Below are 11,126 nucleotides of genomic sequence, written 5' to 3'. Positions count from 1 at the left end.
ACCAATAAAAGCAGCTAGTGAGTATGTTTTCTTTCTGCTCTTTAGATGGTGATCTTTTCTAGAGAAAACCTCAGCTGTTTGATCCCATTGCCTTCAGTGTCCTTTAGATGCCCATTTTCATACTGAAGAACAGCTTGAACCTAGTAAGGCTAAAATTGCACCACAGAAATCTCTAATGCTCGTCTGGGCTTTTCTTTCCAGCAGTTTAGTTACGTTCATGTGTCCTATTTCAAATTACAGTGGGCTAGTGCAGCAGAGGGGAGATCCCCACAAGGCTACAAGAAATCAATGCAGCTCATAGTGTGGTTTTCTCATCCTTTTTGTTTTGCATTCCCTAAAAAAAAAAAAAAAAAAAAACCAAAAAAATACAGGGGTGTAACATGCTCATATAGTTAACTCAATTGACAGGAGCCTCTGTTTTCTTAGTTATCAGTTGTAGATTCCTCCACAGCTTAAACTACTGGATTCAAGTATCAAACTAGGGAAGATACAAAAATCCCTTTATCTCAGTGTCCAAGTGACTCTTGAGTAAATGAAGAGCTATATTACAAAAATTGTTTTTGCAAACCTTTGTTTCATCTGCTGTGAAATAACACAACACTAAATGACCTAAGTGTTTATTTGAAAGTGTTTCTCAGCAGGCTAATAATGCCACAAATACATACATTACAGTGAAAACAGTAGTAGCTAATGCAAAATTCCAAGAACTGAAAGACACATCACAGAGGGCTGCTCAGTAAAGGCTTAATATAAAATGTTAATATGTTAATATTTTCATTGTAAAGCTAGTTACAAGGAATTGCATAAGCAACATGAAGATGGTGCTTTAAATTTGCATATATTGCTGTTCTGCATGTATTTCTAGACATGTGTAATAGGACACAACACCATCATACACAATTTTACATTTGAAAGATTTGCAGTAATATTGTCCATTTTTAAACTAATTTTTAGGCAGACTATTTGTGTGTTTTCATTGCTGACTTTACAGCATGTTTCTTTAGTTTGAGAAAACCCATTCAAAATCTCCTTTAATACCATAAATTTTACAGGCTATGTTCAAAATATGAAACATTTTTAAAAGTGCAATTAAAATCAGGCCTTTCATTTATTAAAATTTCATAAAGGTTAAAAAAAGGAAGGCTAGAGTCTCAACAGAGTACAAATTATAGCTTTATATTAATAGTATTTATTTCAGTTGAGCTACAGTGATTTATCAAATTGAGGATCTTGCCTTCCCAGTATAACATTAAGATAAATCTTGCTGTTAGGAAATGAATTATTTATTCAAAGACAGCAGCTCCCTTAAGAGGATATTAATAATACTGAAGTTTACCTACTCATTTTTAATAACATAAGTTCATAGAACAGAGTGAAAAGCCATTCCATAAAAGCAGACAATAATAAAATCTAAAGCTTCTAAACTGAGGTATATTGATATAATTTAATTCTGTCTGTATTAGAAGGAGAAGTATGAAATGCAATCAAAGTAAACTTACATTACTGCTGCTTTGCTTTACTAGAGTTCAATACCACGTTGTCTCCAAGCAGGTAAGAGCAGCCATATGAATTGTATTTGTAACTGTTTGCTTTAATTAAAAAAAAAAAAAAAAAACACAAAACAAAACACAAAACCCAAACAAAAAAAAAATTGGAAGAATTACATCCTGATATGGAAGCCTTTTTAGTGAGTTTCAAAACATCCCAAATTTTAAATATTTTTCAGTGGTTTACTTCAGTACCTATGATTATGAAAGCTATTACTCCTACTCTTAAAAACGATGAAAATTCTTAAACCAAACAAGATTAAACTTTCTATTGTGGCGAATCAGTCTTTTTCTTAAATTAGCATTGCCATACTCTGTTCAGGGTGGCAAATACTAAAAGGGAAATTTTGTGTGAGGATAAAAAAAAAAAACAACCCCTTGGCTGTGGTTAGTTTATTTTGAACAATAAAATTTGGAAGAAATATTCTTCGTAACAATTCCTTTATGGGCATAACCTTCCATTAATTCTGAATTTGGAGTGATGCTTTCATAAGTGATTTTTATAAGTGATTTTGGATTCCATATTCTCTCTACTGTATATGTACCTCACTCCCACTCAAAACATTTTCAAGCAGGAATTAAAATAGGCTGGAGGATTTGGGGGTTTATTACCTTTAAAATTTTACCTTTATATCTTATGTAGGTGGTTTGGAACAAGGGTAAGATACAAACAATCAAACTTGAGAACCTAAAGAGGCTAGAGTATACTGCCTAACGTACCTTTCATTTTAAAGGGATGCTTTACCATGTGAGTATTGTTATATTCCTTGAAGTTTTGCTCACAGAAACTATTGAACTTTCAACACTGGTTGAGAGTTGAGTACAAATGGGATGCATTCGCTGCAGCAACAGCTGCTTACTAAAGGATATTTTTGCAGGATCAAAGCTCCATTTGTCCCCTAAACATGCATGTCCATTTATTAGTTTTACTTTGCAGTAAAGAATTCTAGTAGGAGAATATGCAAAATAATTGTTGGAATTCAAAATTTAACACCTCCCATGAAAAAAGAAGTGAAGAATATAGACAATATGTGTGAAGGCAAAAGAGCTCTTACAAAAATAAGTTTTGACTGATTCACCAGTAAGATAACACTAACGGATCTTCAACCTTGTCCCTATGTATAAGAGAGTACTTTGGAATTTCACGTCTTTGAAGAACTATTATTTTGTACAATAAATAATTATGGAAATGTACAAAGTAAGGAATAATTATGTACAGCATTGATAAAACAAATACCACATTGGCTTAACTAAATATAACAGCAGATACTACCTTTCTTTAGCATTATGTCTTAAAACTAATAATGGCTTGTTCTGCTTAGATCTTTACTTACACAATTGCACAGTTCCCTTTCTTTGGATTATTTCTTTAGGCCACAGACCACTCCCATTCTTCATCTGATGAAAAGACGTCATTCCAGACTGTGAAAGATGCTGCTTCATCTGGATCATCTGGATCCTCACTGTTGTGAAGGTATTTCAGACTGCCAGAAATACAGCCTCATCTGAATCCTTGCCACTGTCTTCACTAGGCAAGCAGCCACCCCCACTTGGGGACCTACAGCTTAAGTCCTCCACACCAGACTCCTGATCACTGTTAGTTGACAGGTCAGGATCAGAGCTTTTCAGGTTGTCCTGTGTCAAAATCAGGGCTGAGTCTTCTTCATCCCCTTGTGAAGGGCTCCGGGATGGGAATGATTTCAGATCGTTGCTATATTCCTGGGGAGTGTTAGCTAAGCTGTTGTTGGAAGTAGAAAGCCCTAACTGTTTGCTTCCATCTTGTTGCTTACTCTTGACTTTATTGTCAGTTAATTGTGATTTCTGAAGGTTTGCCAATCTCTGAAATAAAGGAAACAGTATATATTACACGGTCACATTTAGGGCCCAGTAATCCTCTTATATGTCTTTGCCTTTTAAAAAAAAAACCCTAAGTTCAGAGCCCAACCAAATTGGCACCCTTTAAAACTGCCTATTTGCATTTATGAAGTATGAGAGGTGCACAATTTATCACAAATCAATGCTGAATTACAGCATGCTTCCTAGTTACAGTTCCTTCCGAGTTACAGAAGGATATAAAATTTCTTTCAGGAGTAGTACTTGTGTACCAACACAGGTGAAATTTTATCCCTAAAGAAATAAAGTTCACTGTTGTCTCTTAAATGTCTCTTAAAACATTCATAGTAATTTATGTGAAAACAAAGACGATGGCTGAACATCCTCATGCTGAAAAAGAATGTAGCTTGTACAGGACTGTGCAGTGTATGGAGCTGGGTTTCATTTGCCATTAGTTAAGTCTTGAGGCATCAAGATCAAGTATTTATTACCTCTCCTAAGACCTCCAGCTCTTCTTCCAGCTGCTGAGTTTCTTCTTTCACTGCCATCAGATAATCAGTAACTGACTGTCGAGGATGCAGCCCCTTCTCGAAGCGGTTGTACATACCACTCCAGAACCTGGAATTGGTGGGAAGGTCAGGAATTTTCTCATTTGGTGAGGTGGCCTCAGAAGCCTCAAATACACAAACACACACTGTTCTTTTTTTTATTTTCCCCAGACACATTTTGTCCTAAATGATCCATCCATGGATTAGTCATCATTAGCGTGCATACACATAAGTTCATTGAATATTTGGTAAGATTTATGGTTCATTTGCATTGGCTCTGTCCTGAAGATGCAGCTCTGTGGACACACATAGCCTGAACCCCTTCTGATACACAGTAGAAAGGTGAATGTACCTTTGACTTAGATCACGCGGCTGAGGATGGTTCACTGAAAGCAAACTTTTGCTGTATTATTTTCTTGTTCTACACTATGGGCTTTAGAGTAATGGTACCTATAAAACAGCCAAGGTTAAAGACAGTTTTTCATAATCCTAGTTCTCAACCATTGTGTAACTTCCCATGAAGTCAGCTGAAGTTACAACCATTGTGTAACTTCCCATGAAGTTTTGTCTGGGGCTGTGGGGGGAGTTTGACGTGCAGCGTTAACAGGGGGTTTTCCTCTGTAAAGAAGAGTTAAAAATCAAGAGTAAAAACCACTATCGTATCCTGTTCTCTTAAAATTTAAACTGACATTTTAAACTGGCCTATGGAAATTGCATGAAAGATATACGTTAGCAAGTTCTTTTCCTGTTCTATGGAATTATTTGACAAATCTTTAGTTAAACAGCTGAGTTGATTTTTCATTTTCAGGAGGAAAGGACTCGAACTCTAAGTCCATAACTTACTCTAGTGCTCCTCCTGTCTTCTCTCCTCCTGGCAATACATGGCCACAGCCAGACTCTGAGTATGTAACTAGCTCACCAGACAGGTTAGCTAACTGAGACCTGCCCTCAGCTGCAGCTGTCCAACCAAGTAGCTGACAGATATTTTCAGAGCACAGGCGTGCTCCGTGGTGGTTTATTATTCCTACTCTAATAGTATACTATTTAAGTCATGTTCCCCCTTAAGTTTATCATCTGACAGCTTATGCTTGGAAATTGTTATGCACCCAAGTAATTCCATTAAAATCAACAGGATTACTCATCCCATGGAGGATCTGCAGTATCAGTACTTCTTTCATAAATCCCACTATCCTAAAGAATACGATTAATGACTATTTTTAAATTGTTTTAAAGTGGATGTCACCTGGAATAGTAGATGTAAAATAGTTCAATTTCTGTCATTTAGGATATTTATTGACTTTTTAACAGGTGCTTTTACTTCCAACTGGAAAACAAGCTGATCAGTTTTACTTAAATCACAATTTTAATGAATTTCTATTCAAGTTATCCTTGAGTTTGTTAAGATTAATGTCACAACTAATTTCTCAAGTCAGAATGTCAATAGTAACATTTCTAAAATTATGATATTTTGCTAAAATTTGAAAAAAACTTCAATATCTTAAACCTAAGTAAAACTTAAGTAAAACTTACTCTGTATACTTCAAGGTATAACAACAACATGGGGAAAGTCTGCTTTTTGTTTTACTAAACACTTGTTTTAGCAATGAAACCATATGATTTCTTGAAATGTCCCTTTTTATTTTTGAAACCAATTGATCCAAATAAACATCACAAAATCTTGGAATGGAAGAAGTTGAAGCAACTTTAAATTTAGAAACCACAGACAAGAACAGAACTGAAAGACATTTCTCAGTGGAAGAAGTGAGTAACCATAAATTAGGACACACAACTATCAATATAGCTTTAATCTTAAGCTTCTTTTCAGACTAATACTCCATTGTGGAATGGTGCAGAGGTGTTGGCTGACAATAAGCACACAAGGAATGAACACGTTGCATCTGCCACTGAATTTACTCTCTATAAGCTACCTTATGGAATGAGAAATACTTAAATACAAAGGCACTCTGTTCTGTACTAACACATCCTACAACTCTCTGTAGCAAGTGATAATACCTACTTGTACAAGAAGTTGCATGGAGCCATCTGTGGGCGCAGGGTCCCTTGGGTTTGACTGTGGTCTGATCTGTACAAAGGATTCAGGTAATCGGCACGATTTTTCCACATATGAGCCCACAATGAATATGTTCGTTCTTGGATTCTGAAAAAAATATATTAAATAAAAACATATTAAAGTCTCTACTACAATTCAGGTATAGCTAAAGCTTAGATGTGGCATTCTAGTGCTCTGTACCACTCATTTACAATATCAGCTTTATACTTCCTTAACAGAATTAGACTTAAGTTATAAATATAAAAAAACCCCAGAGACCCATATTCCTTTGTTGGTCACCACAGGCAAAATCCAATCAATTTCCCATAAAGTCAGAGCGGCTGGGGAGAGAACATGGAGAGACGGGTTCCTCTGCAAGATGGAGAGGATCACTTCCATAAAATTAGCTTTCAGACTGACCCCTACACCAAAGGGATCCTCACATTTAAAAGCACTCTTAGACCACTGAGCTGCAATTTCTCATGCAGTTAGGTCTTGGGATATGATGACCCATGAAGGTTTTGATAGTAAATGGACTGTGGCACTGAGGCTGCTCTGCATTTGCACAGTGAAAGGCACCAAATGGCAGCAGCAAGTAGTAACTCCCACCTTCCTCTCATTGCTCCTGCTGACACCATCAGGATGCATGAGAAAAGTGGTGATGTAGCTAGGGCCCCAGGAAGCAGATATGAACTCAGCACTACCAGGGATGATGATATTGTCTCTGTTTGGGCCTGAAGGCAGGTAGATGAATTCATAATTGCTTTGGGGCCAGACAGCAGAAGGATAGTTTGCTGACTCAGTCCTAGGGAAGGCTACCAGACAAAAAGGCTGTTCACAAGAAAGTATCCGAGAGATCAGGACAAAGTGTCCTGACATGAGATCCAAAGAGAGGTTAAAACACAGAAGAGCAGTGCCTCTTGAACTGAGAACTTGACTAGAGTTCATATCATCTTGTATTAGAGCTACAGTGACAACTTCCTTTGAATGTTATTAATGCTGCAATAAAGGTAGGGCCACATAGCTGCAGGGCTAATGCGCTTGTCCGTTTTCACTAATCCCTGTCACACACACCATGGATTACACTCCCAGCAGAGCCGCATTGCAGAGGATCGACTTCTTTCTGTGTTAATTGGTGTTGCCAGAAGATGACAGCCAAGAAGTCTACACTGCACCCCACGCCTTACTAAAGCATGTACATACAGACTGTCAAATGTCTGACTCCTCAACACACCACCACCCTGCACGTAAATATGCTACTAAAGACAAGGCTTTCATACTTCAGCTCTTGTCTCTCCTTCTGGCTGTTACACAGGAAATTCCCAAACTGGCAAGAGTAGATATGATGTTGTATGTGGATGAGGAATCTCTCATTGAATTCAAAGGCACAAGGAAACTGTTCCATTAATTGCCATACACACTCAACGAACTGGTCAATAACGGGGGATATCTCCTTTGGATCTCCATCTAAGTTGCCATACCTGAAACAAGACAAGATACATTCAATTATAACCTGAAATCCTCTAGGAAAACTGAATTAACACTAATGAAAACAAACCCCTCGCTTTTTGTGTGCAAGTTACATCATAGGTATTCATTTCTAAAATTTCAACTACTAGTGTATTTTTTTACTTACAAAAATGGTGCAAGATTCATGGAGGAGAATGAAAGCAGAATTTATCAAATACAAACAAACTTTTATAGGTGTCTTGTTGCCTTACAACTACTAACAGCTGACTGCCGCAGAGCCATGTTTTAATGCTATTAATATAAATTTATACCACAGTAACATAAGTCATCATAAGAATGACTGCAATTACTTAATGGCAAAAGCATATCTTAGATAGTCGCTCAATGGCAGACCATTCCCCAAACCAGAAAACTGAGCAGAAGAGGAACAGAATAACCTTGGCAGAAAACAGTTTAAAGCTGCCCACTCTTGGTGAAATTTTTAGAAAGTGGGAAGTGTTTACATGCTACTGTAACTGTCAAATGAACATCAAAATTTCTGTCTATAAAAACGTCTCTGGGAACCACTTGCAATGAAGTAAAGGAGCCTGAAAATATAAAACATGGAAGTAAAAAATATTTTATAAGTCTACATAGTCAGAAGAAGCATTTTTCAATGCTGCTTGCCTAGTGTGTGTGTATATATATTTGTGCATATATATATATATACATGCCAACAGAGTGGAATTCCATAAACATCTGAAATTGAAACTTCTAATTCTACTATTATTATGCATCAAAGAAAATATAGCAATATTGTACTGCAGACCAAAGCTATCAGTGATTACATTTCATAGTATCTTTCACCACTGATAATAATAGACATCTGACAGTATCATATGAAATGCAGAAACTCCTGATGGAATTTCACAGGTGGTGTGGAGCTGCACAGATTTTCTGAAAGTTTTGTTGTGTTTTTTGAAACTAGAACACATTGATATTCAAATCAAGCAATATGTCATTAAACTCTAATATAAAAATTGCATTTTTTATTTTTACAGAAACTAAAAGGAAATACAAGAAAGAAAGAAAATGTGGATATTTATCCATGTTTAAATATATAAAAAAGTCTTCAAACATTTTCATTACATTGTAGCATTTACATAATAGACGTACAAAATAACTTGTCCAAATAGATGATTTTCCACTTTGCTTTACCTGATGTTTCTGAACAAATCCTACTGGTTTTGTTAGAACAGAGTGTAATAGGAAGGGTATATTTTACATAATAGATAACTTGCAGACATGTACTGTCTGCAAGCACTGTCCTGGAAGATGCAGATTTTGCTGAAAAGGGACTTAAGTGGGGAGTCTGGGCACTACTAAAAGATCTGCTAGAGTCCAAAGGCATTTTGCAAGCCACATACATACTACTTTTCTCTCACAGGGATCTCTCAATGCTCATAGCAACTGCAAGACCAGCAGCACTCAGGAATCCCAATAGCAGTCTTGGAGTGCATATATAAGAAAAGACTGCTATGAAAATATTTCACTTTGATTTTTCCAGGCAGCTGAATTATATAGTAGGAGAAAAGGGTATGGCAGTTTCCTGAGGGCATTCTGTGGATATGCTTTGTAAGGCAACAAGGAAGTACAATTGTTATGGCAGCAGATACTGAGTACTTAAAAATATATACAGAAAAACCTTAGCACTTCCTTACCTGTGATTAAATTTGTGACCAAAGGAAACCCAGTCTTTTTCAATTAAAACCTAAAATAAGAATATTGCATTCAGTGTTGCGGAGCAGAGCTGACACATGTTGAAGCAGGCAGAAGAGTAGTGTAAACAAGCAGTACTAAAATTCCAGTAAATTCAAAGAATAAGTAGAAAAGTGACAAGCAAGAATGATGATGCAAGCAGTATTAGAACCCCAGATACTTTTTAGAATAAGCAGAAAAATAATGAGTGATGAGCACTGCTGCCAGCTCAAGAGAAAGTAGCACTCTTCACGGGTGCAGATAGGATACCGGTATTTCAGCACAACTTCAATTAGCCTGATTTATCATTTTCTAAAATAGAACCTAAAAATGTCCCAAACATCTTTTTAATGTGCACCTAGTAAGTTGATAAGCATTCCTAGATGCTTTACCGGTGTTGATTTGCTTGGGAAAGGAACAGATTTTCCAACCAAGCTGCTCATTGCAATCTAATGTCTAGGGAGCACACACTTCTGACAGTCAAAACTTCACTTATCCCTGAAAATGAATGCAAATTTTTGATTTCACAAAAGCTCCCTGGGCTACAAGAAAGCTTCTTGGTCAAGGTTAGGAAAAAAAAATTAATGGGTGCCCAACTGATCCCCACCTTTGATAACACTTCATACAAAAACTGGGAGACTGTGACTTGGACAGATAAAAACCTTCCTTCCTACTTAAAAAAATAAATAAGAAAAGGTATATTTAAGGAAAGTTTGTTTTCTATTAAAACCAAAGCTATTCATCTTAAATGATGCCATAATACTTTATTCACTCTGTGAAAGAGAACCTGCTTACCATGAATCCCTTCATAGTTCTGTAATACGGATCCAACAGAAGGCTCGCTACAGAGCAAACCTGGGCTGTCCTATCCCAGCCATCAGAGCAGTGAACAAGCACACTCACACCTTCCTCAGCCACAGCCTAAGGATACAGAAAAAGTCAGAAATTTCACAAGCAGGGAGAAAGGCAAAGGTAAGAGAGGAAGAGTGAGACAGCACAATATAGAGTATTAGTTTGGGAACTGGGAAACCTTGTTCAGGTTTTTTTCTGCCACAGAGTTATGAATTATGTTGAGTGTTATTCCTCTCATTTGAAAAGTCTTAATCTCATCCCATCCCATGCAATATGGCTCTTAATTTCTCATCTTGATGGTAATGTCAATAATGGCAATGTCTGCTTCCAATGCCAGTGCTAGTGTGGATATTATTACAGCACACTGCATTGCACACTGATGACATGCTTCTGAAGATTTCTGGGGAAGCCTCTGGTAGTGGTAAACTTCCATATCTAATAAGCAAGACTGTATTGGTATCTTTAAATAACTGGGGAGAGAGGATCCCTTTTTATACATAAACAAAGAAGAGATCATACTAAGTTCTCCAAAGTATGGTATTGGATTATTTTTGGAACTTGAGGGGGTTTTTAAATTCTAAGGGTTTTGGCCTTTGTCTTTTCTAAAGAGAACTAAATTTAGAAAGTAGAGAAATAAAATAGGTTAGGAAAGATACTGCTTAGAAAAACAAACATTCAAGTTAAGTTTGGGCTTAATAGGGACGAAGGAATAATAATAAATTATCTATGTTTATCTCAAGAAATAAGTAAATTCTACCAACATAGAACTCCCGTGGGCAGGAGACCAACAACTGAGAACTGGGAACTGTACAAACAAGAATGGATCAAAATGCATGTCTGACGAGGCATGAGGCTAGCAAGCATATGGACAAAGGATAAATTTTTTTGGACAATATTTTAAGACTAGCTACTGGGGAAAAGTTGGCAAGAGCTAACGTATATGACTTGATTTCTCTGAGTGAATGAAAGCTAGTAGGACTGGGAGAAATAATACCATATGCATTTATTCCACAGCTGCTGTTCAGGTAAGAAATTACAGTTGCCTGCTGAGCAGGAAGAAGCAAAGCAAGAGAAACAAGCAGTTACTGA

General features: G+C 36.7%; 1 protein-coding gene across 1 annotated transcript in view; it reads right to left on the bottom strand.

Moving 5' to 3' along the window:
* Positions 1-3,026: 3,026 nt before the first annotated feature.
* Positions 3,027-11,126, bottom strand: part of MTMR7 (myotubularin related protein 7) — a 73,448-nt gene continuing 65,348 nt past the window's right edge. The window contains exons 11-16 of the mRNA XM_075752050.1: positions 9,981-10,106; positions 9,149-9,198; positions 7,259-7,459; positions 5,946-6,086; positions 3,872-3,998; positions 3,027-3,386 (exon numbers count right to left, since the gene is read on the bottom strand). Of these exons, the coding sequence (XP_075608165.1) occupies positions 3,027-3,386; positions 3,872-3,998; positions 5,946-6,086; positions 7,259-7,459; positions 9,149-9,198; positions 9,981-10,106 (1,005 nt within the window). The remainder of the gene's footprint in view (positions 3,387-3,871; positions 3,999-5,945; positions 6,087-7,258; positions 7,460-9,148; positions 9,199-9,980; positions 10,107-11,126) is intronic.

The sequence above is a fragment of the Balearica regulorum genome, chromosome 4, assembly GCF_011004875.1.
Source record: "Balearica regulorum gibbericeps isolate bBalReg1 chromosome 4, bBalReg1.pri, whole genome shotgun sequence".
Taxonomy (NCBI): Eukaryota; Metazoa; Chordata; class Aves; order Gruiformes; family Gruidae; genus Balearica; species Balearica regulorum.
This window is presented reverse-complemented; position numbering and strand designations above follow the sequence as displayed.